Source organism: Scardinius erythrophthalmus, assembly GCF_964197995.2.
Source record: "Scardinius erythrophthalmus genome assembly, chromosome: 1".
Classification (NCBI taxonomy): domain Eukaryota; kingdom Metazoa; phylum Chordata; class Actinopteri; order Cypriniformes; family Leuciscidae; genus Scardinius; species Scardinius erythrophthalmus.
The window spans coordinates 22,218,167-22,231,723 of record NC_138221.1 but is presented as its reverse complement, the minus strand read 5'-3'; the positions used below and the strand labels follow the sequence as shown (position 1 = coordinate 22,231,723).

General features: G+C 38.1%; 1 protein-coding gene across 1 annotated transcript; it reads right to left on the bottom strand.

Moving 5' to 3' along the window:
• Nucleotides 1–3,508: 3,508 nt before the first annotated feature.
• Nucleotides 3,509–12,941, bottom strand: LOC308694796 (uncharacterized protein). Its single transcript, XM_081372551.1, has 3 exons — nt 12,686–12,941; nt 10,460–11,963; nt 3,509–3,901 (listed from the first exon to the last, which is right to left on the bottom strand). The coding sequence occupies exons 1-3, from the start codon at nt 12,801–12,803 to the stop codon at nt 3,832–3,834; spliced, it is 1,692 nt and encodes a 563-aa protein (XP_081228677.1). The 5' UTR covers nt 12,804–12,941; the 3' UTR covers nt 3,509–3,831.
• Between the last annotated feature and the right edge of the window lie 616 nt (nt 12,942–13,557).

The window sequence follows — 13,557 nt, the reverse complement described above, 5'->3', positions numbered from 1 at the left end:
ATGGAGGGCCAGGCCCATGGAGCGGAAGAGGTCCTGGAGACTGTGGCAGGACGGGAGGCCAGGGCGGAGCAGGTTCTTCAGGCGGCAAGGGTGAAGACGACCTTTCGGGCGGCCAGGGCGAAGCAAGCAGTTCAGGTGGCCAGGGTGGACCAGGCAGTTTGGGGGACTATGGCGGCGCGGCCTCCATGGTCCTATCAAGGGACCCACCACCCTATCTGTGTCCTGTGGCTGAGCTGCAAGCGCAGAAATTGGATCCAGACCTCGACTGCTCTCCTACAAGGCGACAAGCGCAAGCCCAAGGAGGCGACCCAAGATTACAGCCATGTTTCCCCAAGAGCCTCATCACCGGAAGCGAACGACGAAGAAGCAGCAGAGGGGACTGTTACCTCGTTTCCACAAAAAGGAACTGGTGCTGGTTCAAAGTTTCTTTTAAAGTTGGTTTATGAAGCGACTAGAATACTGTAACAAATTAGCTCAAAGGGGAAATATTAATAATAACTCATAATTACCAATTATGATTAACTATTAATATTTTGGTCAGTTAATTGGATTAACTTGAGGTAGCTAAATTAATATTACAATCAATCAGTTCCAACGAACTCTTTTGATTATTCATTTATTCTAAGAAAAGTGTATCTTTCATGGCCACTGAAAGATAATTATTTCTTAGCATGTACAGCACTTAGAGCATGTAACAAGATCAAGATCGTAAAGTAGACTTTGTTGCAAGCAGAGAATCAGAAACCAAATACATATTGTGCACAAGTTTTATTAACTAACTCACAAACATAACTAAACAAACATACATACATTCACACATACATACATGCATAGGTAAAATGGTGAGTGATATGGAACCGGAAACAGGAAATGGAACTATGGAAAAGGTCTATTTAACTTATGAAAAGAACCATCAGCTTATCATTTTAAGAGCACCTCATTAAATTGATACTTGCATGGTCTGTGCAGAAGACAATTCTTGCAGTGGTTGAAAATTGAGTTGATGGGTCCGTGAGTGTCAAATGTCACGGTACAAGTTGAAGTCGTTTTCTTCTCTGCTGGGTGGAGAAGAGATGATGAACTTGCATGGAGGTTTCGACGCTGTTGTGGTTGAGAGAGAGAGTCCTCTCTCCTGAGGGAGCACATGGCTGTTGTGAGTCGAAGCCTGCTGCCCTGGCCTGCTGAGGGCACGGCATCCTGAAGTGCTGAGAAGGCCAGGAGTTGATCGTTGCCCATTCAGTGATGGTAAAGTTAGCAGTTTCCTGGATTGAAGACAAGGCAGTCTGACTCCCTTTGGGGCGGTTCTCAGGCCTGCTGGGTCCTTGGGCCCCCCTGGTTTCTGGTATGCATGCTCATTTATAGATCAGTTAGTCTATGATTATTGCAGAAAAGTCTGTATAAAAGATTGTTTCTGTCTTCCCATTGTCTCTCTCTCGAGCATGTGGTCACATTCTCTTAACACCCATAAAACCTTATCTGATCGTGGTCATGACAACTAGGACCATCTTGCCCTGTTTGGGGGGATGGGACCAAAGATCCCAGAGTGAAGTTTGAAGATTTTTATGGTACATATACCAAATAATTGTGTCTGATTTGGTCTCAGTCGTTACAATACCTTCTGTGTGCAAAAACAAAACAAAGTTTAAAGCTGCAAACAGCCTTCCTGGGCCAAGCCCTTATGGCTGTTTGGCTTGTTTGGATACATGATTATTTATTTTTTACTAGGAATCTTTTGAACATTGCACAATTCACATGGTTTATCGACTTAAGTTGTTGAAGGTAGAACTGCAACTATTGGCTGTAAGTGACAAACAGGAATCAAACACATTACCTTTAGGTCAGATGCTTGTTGTTCAATGTCATTCAGCACTAGACAGACCAATAGACAGCCAGCTGCTGAGTTTCAGTAGTTAAAAAGAGAATGAACTCAAAACAAAGATTTTGTATATAAACGAAACGCATGTCATATTTAAAAAAAGAATAAAGAATAGTACAATGCTTAAGTATGATAAAGGAACTGAAATTACACACAATTTTGTAAAGTTGACCAAGACGGGATTCGAACCCACAATCTTTGGGTCTGGTGCCTGCAGATTTCTTGTTGCGACACTGGAAATATGTTTTTTTACACATGTGTCCAACTTCCATATTTCAAGTAAGAATCAACTCAAAATGAAGAATTTTTAAATAAATTTGCTGCATGTTGTATTTATTGAGTTCCTTCACACATAGACACCATGTCTGGAACAGAAACAACTTTTCCAGCACTTAAGGCCACAGTACCTCTTGCGGTCTGGGCATGTGCCACACATGATTCACACCCATGACCGGAATGAATTTGTACTTAAAAGAAATGCATGTTGTATGTGACAGCTTCAGATGAGATTATTCTTAGGCACAATTCCTGGAACAGATGCAACTTCTGCATCTTCTCCTGCCACAGTACTTCATGTGGTCTAGGCATAGTCACGCTGAGTGGTGAACCCACGACGCTAAGCATCGGGATACGTGGTGTAACACGTTGAACTAATCACTCATGCATGTTCACCAACCTGCTCAGGACAGGTTTCAGTGTGAGAATGAGTTCACAAAAAAGTTCCATGACATGTTAACCAGATTAGCATGCTATGCTAATGTAGCTTATGGTTAACTTGATAGCTGAAGTCCCACATTAAAAATAATGGCATCTGGTTAGCATGCTAACCAATTATTATGCTAAGCTAATTTAAGCTAACTTAACCTTTGTAGACCTAGCCTACAAATACAGGGTAGGTCAACTTTTGAGAAGAATATCTCGGGAACGGTAGCGATCAAATTTTGGACAAAATTAAGCGAGATTTGAAGGAGGAGTAGCGAAAAAACTGTTTTTCACTTGCTTCAATATGGTGAACAGTCACATTGTTGGAAAATGACAAATGAGATATCGTCAGAATTGGAATAAACCAAGGAACATAATGTCATAAAGCAATCAAATTTCAAGCAATGTTTGAAAAGTACATGAGAAGTACATGCCCTGTACTTGAAAGTACATGAGAAAGTACATTTTCATGTACTTTCAGGACATGCTGTTAATGATCCCTACCAAATTTTGTAAAAAAATGTCAAATAATTTAAAAGTTATTGCAATTTATGACTAAATTCAAAATGGCGGACACGTGGTACATCCAATTCTAGCAAAATTGATATCCACGGATTCGGCATGAACCAAGGAATCGATAGACCCGATAGACACCTTCGGTGCTTGACCGACTCAGTATTGGCCGACGCTGGTCATGTGAGCTGCACAACGCATGCGATCCTGACGCAGGAGCTGGCCAATAACGAGGCAGCGTTCTGACGTAGATCCTGGCAGCACTGCACTGTGTACAACAACGTGTGTTGGAGAAGCGTATGCAGATCAGAGGAGCAGTAAATGAAGACTTGGCATTTAGAACCGGAAATTGTGGAATTATTTCTGAAGCAAGAAGAATCAGCAGAAAATAAAATTTGACAATAACAACAAGCTGTTGATAAAATTAGAATGATTTAATGAGTTTAATCAATCATTACTTAAAGTACAAAAATGAATAAAAATTAAAACTAATGAGACAGATCTCTGAAAAACAATGAACGAGTTAAAATTAATATCAGTTTCATGTCTCTGTTAAAAGTGTTACGACCTCTTCTTCAGCTCCCTGAACATGAAAGGTTTTTTTTTCCAGTGTAATTTTTGGTGCTCTTCTTCAGAATGAGAATGCAGATGTGAGTTCAGAACGAAGGCCCGAGTGAAACTCTTCCCGCATTAATCACATGTGTAAAGTTTCTCTCCGCTGTGGATCCTCATGTGAATCTTCAGACTTGATTTACATGCGAAGAGTATTTTAGGCTTCTGTTTTTCCTTTCTCGTTCGCGTCCATCAGATCTAAAAGAAACATTAAATCATGTGAGATTTCAAATAAGTGACAAATGTGAAATGAAAAGTGAAGCTCAAAGTCAAGATCACTGATGAGTTGAAGCCACAACAAACAAAACAAAATTAAAATTACCACGGGCTGCAACAACTAATTAATTAAATTGCTGCAGGAAAAGTATACAAATCATGTTTTCCTAAACATGAAAAATGCTTCATATTAAACGCTTTACAGTTTAACACGTCGAACAGATGCATGTGTTGTTTACTCTAATGTGGTGTTCCCTTTGTGTGACTTATTAACCTTTATTTAACCAGGCAAGTCACTTAAGAACAAGTTCTTATTTTCACCAACAGCTTGACAAGAGAAATACAAACCTACATTACAAAACACACACATGCACATTAATTTAAAACATTTACAAGCTGTGATAAAAACATTCACTAGTAGTTTATATAATGCAGAGACTGAAATAAATGATTGCAATTGTAATTACTTTTGTGGCACATTCTTTTTTTTAATGGTTATATCCTTATCAGTAAATGTTAGAATGTTCCACTTTCCTTAAATGCTTGTCACGAGAGCGAGTGAGTCTCTGTTCAACTTTACAGAACGAGCTCCAGCACCTCAAGTTGATGAAGAGCAATAATTCTGACTAAAATATACATTTGTTGTTAGACGTTAAATGTAGGTTTTAAATCCTTCATGTTATAGTTTTATGAAAACAGAAATTGTAACTAATGTGTCACATTTTTTTTAAAACAGAGAGGTGTTCTAAAACGTTATCAGTAATTCTAATAACATGCCAGATGAGATGGACTTGGTAATTGCGATGATGTATTTGTTGTTTTGTTTTTTGTTTTTTTCTGACAATGTATATATATTCCAGCGAATTCCATTCTCTTTACTCTTTAGTATAACACGTACATCTTTCAAAATTGTAGTTTAAAATTAATGATTATTTATGCAAAGTTGACAGACTCTCCAGGCATTTATCCTCACCATTTGAAAACATTAAAATTTGTAAATTAATTTTCCCAGTTGTTAATATTACTGTTGTTATAATAAATACAAATATGCAACTGTCTCTTTCAAGGGAACTTGAGCTGCGTCGAAATCACTTGTGGTGATTGCATCATAAAGCACTTATGGAATCAGTCCAAGGTCTGTGGCAGGACCATCATCTCTCATGGCATATAAATTGTCTGGAAATGTTGGCGGAGTTTCAGGCCCTGAAACACTTCCTCCCAGACCTGAGGGTCCATCATGTGCTTGTTCGGTCAGACAACACATCGGTGGTCTCGTACATAAACCATCAAGTGGGTCTGTGTCCCTTATACAAGCTGGTTCACCAGATCCTCCTGTGAGCCCAGGGGAAGCTACTTTCATTGAGGGTGATTTATGTCCCAGGGTATCTAAATCAGGGGCAGACATCCTGTCGAGGTAGGGGCCGAGGCCTGGGGAATGGAGACTCCACCCCGAGGTGGTGGAGCTCCTATGGAAGAATTGTGGTCGTGCTGAGGTAGACCTGTTCGCATCCAAGGAGACATCAAGGCTCAAGACTAAACACAGTTCAATGAAAACTGCCAACTGAAATAGGGCAAAATACAGGTGGAACACAATCATAATCATGATTAGCAATCATAACTAAAGAGTTCACAGCAGGTGGGGCCACCTAATGGCTGGGAGAGTAATTGCAGGAAGGAGCAGACAGCTCTCCCTAGTGGCTTGGAGCGTCATTGCAAGAGGGATCAGAAAGTGCTCCCTAGGTGGCTTGGAGAGTGGTTACAGGATGAGTCTTACACTATCTCACTTGCTTACTAGTCGGCTGGTCAGCTTTCACCTTTAGCTGTACGAGCTCACTCTACTAGGAGTATGACTGCTTCTAAAGCTTTATCAGGCTTTCTGTCCTCCTTTTCTGACTTCAGACCAAGAGAAACTAAATCTGATCTGCCTGGTAAGGGCCCTAGATGCTTATGTCCACAGAGCTGCCCTGTCGAAGTAATCTGAACAGCTGTTTGTTTGTTTGTTTTGGGTCACCCCGGAAGGGGTGTCCGGCATCTAAGCAGAGGATGAGCAAGTGGGTGGTTGAGGCTATCTCACTTGCTTAAGAGTCGGCTGTTCAGCCTTCATCTTTGGCTGTACGAGCTCACTCCACTAGGAGTATGACTACTTTTAAAGCTTTATTGGCAGGAGTTTCCCTACGTATGTGATGCGGCAGGCTGGTCCTCACCGCACACATTCGTAAGGTTCTATGATCTTGACTTCGGCTCCACTCCAGGGGTGCAAGTGCTTTCGTCTGAATGTGTACTTTGACTTCACATGGACGGACATTTGCTCTTATGGCGACATGGGTATTAGCGTTCCCCCAGCGTTTCGACGCAGCTCGAGTTCCCTTGAAAGGGAACTTCTCGGTTACGTATGTAACCCTAGTTCCCTGAAAAGGGAACGAGATGCTGCGTCGCCCTTCCATACTCACAGCATGTCCGTGATTGACTTGCTTCAGCCTATCAGAAGCTGACGCGGTTGTGATGATAGACAGTATATAAACTGGACACAGCGACCCCATTGGATTCAACGGAGACAAGTGAAGCCAAATAGAAGCACTAACTTCCTGATGGTCGAGCGTACTGCGCAGACTCAAACTGAGCTTGACGACGTAGATGTGACGTGAGCAAACCGTCTGTCTTCTAGTAGATGTGCCAAGAGAAATCTGAATCATTCCCTTCCGAATCTTGCAGAGACGGAGAGTGTGAGTAGGAGGTGTGCATGAGCTAGGAGCAGGAGAAACTTTTGCTAGGTATTCTGATTAATTATTTTGCCATTTTGCCTCCACGTCCCCCCGATTGTGTGCGTGCTTCTCCTCCTGTCCATACGGTAATCTCTCTACTGTGCGACAGAGAGTCGCGTGGGTATGACGCATTCGTTAGCCTACTTTTACAAAAATTGCTTCTACAGGGCCATAACGTAAGATACAAGGTAATGGAGCATTTTATAAATTTTCGTGTTTCTTTAGAAATAAATAATGGACAAATGGAGTCTTTAAACGCATCAGATGTAAAGTTATTCACTGTCAAAGTGACGCCAAAATGAATGGGAGTCAATGGGATGCTAACAGCAGGTGATGGTCCGCTAGCCAATGGCGGCGCCCGGGGGTACCTTCAAAATAATATGGAATGCTGCCCCCCTGGTTGTGATTCAGGAGTGCTTTATAGTTTCCTGGTTGATGACGTCACCCGCCTATGACGTTCCGTCTCGCCAGAGACAGATTCCATTCGTGCTTCATGACGCACCCACGCAATGGAGGGACAGAAAGCTCTCAGATTTCATCAAAAAAGATCTTAATTTGTGTTCCAAAGATAAACTGGTTTTGATCTTATGGGTTTTGTAATTAGGGTGACATAAGGGTGAGTAATTCATTTTTGAGTGAACTAGGCCTAACCCTTTTTAATTCACTTTACTTTGTGTTTGGAAGATGCATGCTACACAGGTGAGGAAGCTCTTCAGCTCCTGGATAGTAAAAAAGAGATTACATTTTTCTCAGAATAAGAGCGACGACGATGAACATTTGCATCTTGAATAGCGACTTAATTCCGCTGTGGACACAATTTCGGATGAGTAAGTTCTTATTTATATTCGTTGGAGTATTTCCAGATTTATATATATATATTTGGATATATTTTTTAAATGAAATTTATTCCTGTGATGTAAATTATTACTCCAGTCTTCAGTTTCACATGATCCTTAAAATCATTTTAATATGCTCATTTGATGCTCAAGAAACATTTCTTATTATTATGAATGGGGAAAACTTGTGTACAATTTTCTTTCAGGATTCTTTGATGAATAGAAAGTTGAAAAGAACAGCATTTATCTCAAATAGAATTCTATTGTAACATTATTCACTACCGCTCAAAAGTTTGGGCTCAGTAAGAGTTTAGTTTTTTTGTTGCTGTTGTTGTTGTTGCTGTTTTTTTTTAAATAAATTAATACTTTTATTCAACAAGGATGCCTTATGTTGATCAAAAGTAACTGGAAAGAAGACATTTGTATTGTTAAAAAATCTTTCTATTTCAGATAAATGTACTACTCAAGGAATCCTGAATATTTTGTACACAAAATACAACACACAACACACAGTTTTCAACATTGATAATAATCAAAAATGTTTCTTGAGCAGCAAATCATATAAGAATTATTTCTGAAGGATCATGTGACACAGTAGACTGGAGTAATAATGCTGAAAATTTTGATCACAGGAATAAATTGCATTTTAAAATATATTTAAATAGAATAGAATGTATTTAGAATTTTAAAAATAAACAGTTTTTGAGTTATTTTGGATCAAATAAATGTAGCCTCGGTAACCATAAGAAGAGACTTCGTTAAAAAAAAAAAATCAAATCTAAAAGTGAAAAAGATCTTTTGAAAGGCAGTGTAGGTCTAAAATTTTAAGTAAAGTCTTTGTGTAAAGAAAATGTACAGTCAGATTACTTATTTTAACTTAAACTTGATTTTGTGAATAAGCTACAAACAATACATTCAATCATTAAGTCTCCTCACATTCATTCTCTATAGTTCCCTCATTCTTCATTGATATTCAGGTTAGGGTCTTTGTCTCCTCAGGTGTGAATCACAGCATTATTCATGATGTTTCACGCCTCCCCGCATACAGCCATTCTGACATTAGGTGTCTTACAAAAGTTAAATGACTACATTGTTTTGTATGAGTGATCAGGATGGTTTTCACATTGTTTTGAAGAAAAATAAATAAAGCCTTTTAAAAAGCATTGTGAACAAATGTTTACTGTGTTATATGGCCTTATTTCAGTGACTTAAATTTTAGTTTAAAAAAAAAAACATACATAAACGTGATTTTCTCAATACTACAAACTTTTATGTACATGTTGTTCACATATTACTGTAGCCCAGTTTGGGTTGACCACAGTGAAATCAGACTTTAGCTATTATTATGTGTTTAAGCAACTGAAAAAAAGCTGTCAGGGCATATCAAAACTTCTTCAGGCCCCAGAATACCCTTAGGCCCAGAGGGTTAATCATAAAATGACTATTGTTTTGCATTAAGTGCAGTTACTAATAATATTACATGTTTATTTCTTGACAATATTTGTCAGTGTGTTTGCCATTTCACAAGATTTGTAACGTAACTCAATTGTAAATCTACGCCAACACAGGAGAATACATTTAAATGTTTCTAAATAGCCTATGTGAATTGTTATCATCGCGATTTCAAAATAAAAGTTTAACCCCTCGCTCTGAGTTTGCATGTTTTGATGTGCACATTCTTTTTTAAGAGATTACAGCGGCTGTTGCATGTCTATCGTACAAAAGTGATAAAATATTAAAGATGAAGTGGACATTGAATTAAATGTTGTTTGGTCAATATTAAACAAGGATTTGGTCATGCCGTAGTGTTACAACAACAATCACCAGGCCATTGACACACTTCTGTTATACATTGTATCAGAAGTTATGTTTATATTAGTTTATATAATTTTTACATGGTGTATTTTAACAGTGTTGTTCATTAAAACCCAAATGATTACTTACTTTGATACTTTATTTGAACCAATTATATAAACGATTTTCATTACTCAATGCCAGACCCTTAATCTTTTGGATTTGGGTCTGGATTCCCAGGCTACTTTCTTACCACTTTTTGTTCGATTACTCGATTTATCGATGGAAAAATCGGTAAAATACTCAATTACTAAAATAATCGATAACTGCAGCCCTACTTGGAGTTTCACTACTGAAGTCCTCTGTTTATTTATTTCATCTAGCATTAATGAACAGAAGCCCAGAACATGTGGATATATTGACATTCAGAACATGCCGACATTCTCAGACGTATTATTGTTATTATTAATATTATGATTTACTGTTATTATTATTATATGCGTATACAAATTTTTACTAAATTAGTCAGTAGATTAATCGATACAAAAATAGTCGTTAGTGGCAGCCCTGAAAAAAAAAAAAACTATTATGGAGTGGAAATGGCTTATAAGTCAATAAGCGCTCCTCTGCCGTCATCTACTGGTTATAGTGCTAATTTAAAATTTTTAAATAAATATGTTGGTTTGCCACACTTTGAAACGTTTAGTTTTACAAATGGGGACAATCTTTGAAGGATGAACAAATCATGGTTTTGGTCATCACATTAAAAATAACATTAAAACGGGATAATATTAAAAAAACTGAAGAGAAGTGTTTCTTGTATGCAGCAGAAGTGGCAGCTCTCTCGCACCGGCAGCAAAATGTGACCATTTACTCGCAGTCTAGAGCCCTGTAAAGTGGTTTATTTCTGCTTTTACATGAGCGCCATCTACTGTCAGAGAGCGATTTTGTGGTATTTTTGCATTGATCTGAACTGACTGACAAATTACACATTCCTGTTGGTTGAACACAAGTTAATAGATATCAATCAGTCAACAAAGTGGCACACCAGCTATAGGTGGAGAGGAGAGATTTGGCTATAGGGTGATGGGTGTCTAATTTACACAGAAGAGACTTTGTTGCTCAGCACATGAAAATAAACTACTTACCGTGATTTCAGACTGCAGTGATGTGGTTTCTCCACTGCATGGATCTTCATGTGTATCTTCAGGTGACTTTTAACAGCGAAACTCTTCCCGAACTGATCACACGTGTGCGGCTTCTCTCTGCTGTGGATCTTCTCATGTGTTTTCTGATATGATGATCGACTGAATCTCTTGTCGCAGTGTGAACACTTGTAAGGTTTTTCTCCAGTGTGGATCCTCTCATGTAATTTCAGAGTTGATGATCGACTGAATCTCTTGTCACAGTGTGAACACTTGTAAGGTTTTTCTCCAGTGTGGATCCTCTCATGTGTTTTCAGATGTGATGAATCAAGGAATCTCTTGTCACAGTGTGAACACTTGAAAGGTTTTTCTCCAGTGTGGATCCTCTTATGTCTTTTCAGAGAAGATGAACCACTGAATCTCTTTTCACAGTGTGAACACTTGTAAGGTTTTTCTCCAGTGTGAATTCCCTGGTGCAGTTTTAAATTGTTTGCTGTAGTAAAAGTCTTTTCACACTCAAAGCACATGTACTCTCTCACACCAGTGTGAGTTTTCTCATGTGCATGTAAATGTTGCCGCTGTGAAAAACTCTTTCCACACACAGAACATGAATATGGCTTCTCCTTTGTATGAACTGTCAGGTGTTTCTTCAGGTTTCCTGCCCAAAGAAATGTTTTGCCACATTGATCACATGTGAACGGCTTTTCTCCGGAGTGGATCCTCATGTGTTCATTAAGGTTTGAAGATCGAATGAAACTTTTACCACACTGATCACACTTAAACGGCTTCTCTCCGGTGTGAACTCTCATGTGAACATCAAGAGTATATTTGTTTGTGAAATTGTTTCCACATTGATGGCATACATACGGCTTCTCTCCAGTGTGGATCATCTCGTGTGATTTCAGATGTCCCGACTGACTGAATGTCTTGTCACAGTGTGAACACTTGTAAGGTTTTTCTCCAGTGTGGATCCTCTGGTGCAGTTTTAAACTGTTTGCTGTAGTAAAAGTCTTCTCACACTCAAAGCACATGTACTCTCTCACACCAGTATGAGTTTTCTGATGTACTTTTAAAGATGGCAGCAGTGAAAAACTCTTTCCACATTCAGAACATGAATGTGGCTTCTCCTTCGTATGAACTGTCAGGTGTGTCTTCAGGTCAAATGCCCTAGGGAATTTTTTTTCACATTGATCACATGTGAACGGCTTCTCTCCGGTGTGGATCCTCATGTGAACATTAAGGGATGATGATTGACTGAAATTCTTCCCGCACTGATCACATGTGAACGGCTTCTCTCCGGTGTGAACTCTCATGTGGATCTCAAAATGATGTTTGTTTGTGTAACTCTTTCCACACTGAGTGCAGGTGAAAGATTTCTTGGCTCTTCTTTTCTTTAAAAATGTCATTTTAGTCTTTGAGCGACTCAAAAGTTTTTCTCCAGGTTTGACATGATGTTCCTCCTCCACTTCACTCAGTTCTTCACTCTCATCGCTCTCTTCCATCAGGTCTGACATGAAAGAAAAAAATATTAAATTTCTTAAAACTTTCCATGAATGAGGTAAATTTATCTTCCAATTATTATTTTTAAAACATTATAGGCACGAATCCCATGTTTCTTTAGCAAGAACTATTAAATATATTTGATCAATGACACAATTATCTAACATGATATGAACATTAAAACACACAATACTGCCATATTTTACAATACTTTTAGATTGATATTTTTGATTGATATTTAATTATGTTAAAACTACTAAAACATTTTAATTATTAAGGGCCGTTCACACTAAAATTCTCCTTCCGTTGACTTCACAAGCATGAAACACAAGATCAAGTGAATTTCACTGTGAGAAAGAGAAATGTTTGCAGTAAAGCGGAGTAGATTGTAGATTTTATTTACAAAGCGTAGATTTGTACATTTTGAAATGATTATTATTTGTTATTCATGTTTGTAAAAATATGCACAAAATTCAGGTCAAATTTTTGTAAAATTGTTACAAATTGTAAACCATATATAAATGTAAAATAAAACAGTTAAAATATTTAAATTGAGTTTGACCTGATGTTGACAATCAATTCAAATCCCTTTACTGACCATTTGTTTAAAAACAAGCAGAAACTTTTGCAGACATTTCTTAGTTTAACTGTTTATCTAAAAGAAGTGCTTGCATCTTTCTAACATGAATGTTCTTCAGCATCATGAATGAATGAAGAATAAACACCAACCTCTTTGTTCTTCAGGATCTTCGGTGTGTTTCATTCTGCAGGGTTCTGGATCACTCATGTTCTCACTGTCCTCTTTAATAAACTCAGTCTTTGCAGATTTCAGCTCTTCCTGATGCATTGTGCTTGTCTTCACTTGTAGCTGATGGAAATTTACAGCATTTATTGGAGAATTGCAGTGGGAGGAGCTTCACTGACCATGTGACTCCAGTGGGAGGAGCTTCACTGATCATGTGACTGCAGTGTGGGAGGAGCTGATCTGCCCAAAATCAAAAATATATAAATTACTGAGTTTGTTGTTATAATAAATGACACTTCTAAGCATTTATGTCTGTCTATCTATTCATCGTATCACTGAAACTGAATGCCATTTCATTCATTATTTTTAATGCTAATCCTCACATTATTATGCTTCTTCATTAAAATGCAGGTATATAGAAATAAAGAAAATAATATAAATAATTTAAATTCTTCCAAATATAATGGTAAGAAAAACAGTTAAAATCATAAACACAGAAATAAAGGTACAGTATAGTAGCCAACAAATACTCTCAGTCTGTTGACACCAATGAAATGAGCTTTAAGTGTCAATGTACAGGAGATCTGAAGACATCAGCATAATAAATGAGGTGAAAACAGGAACTATTGTCATGAAATAAAGAGTGTTTTCAGCAGATCTGTTAATATTGATGAGCCTCAGACTATCAACACTCATTCAACAAGCCATTCAGGATCATCAGCAGATCATCTCACTTTCCTCTGAGTGTTTGCTGTTAGAAACACATTATTTGTGTCAGGATACATGATAAAAGCCTGTAAAACTGCTCTAATGAAAGACAATACTGTTATTTCTCACACTATGACATGGATAAACA

Excerpts from the sequence above, each read along its gene's own strand:
- LOC308694796 (XM_081372551.1), bottom strand. The coding sequence starts at position 12,803 with ATGCATCAGGAAGAGCTGAAATCTGCAAAGACTGAGTTTATTAAAGAG. Across the intron at positions 11,964-12,685 it reads AGATCCTGAAGAACAAAGAG|ACCTGATGGAAGAGAGCGAT; the intron begins GTTGGTGTTTAT and ends CTTTCATGTCAG. Across the intron at positions 3,902-10,459 it reads CACTGCAGTCTGAAATCACG|ATCTGATGGACGCGAACGAG; the intron begins GTAAGTAGTTTA and ends TGTTTCTTTTAG.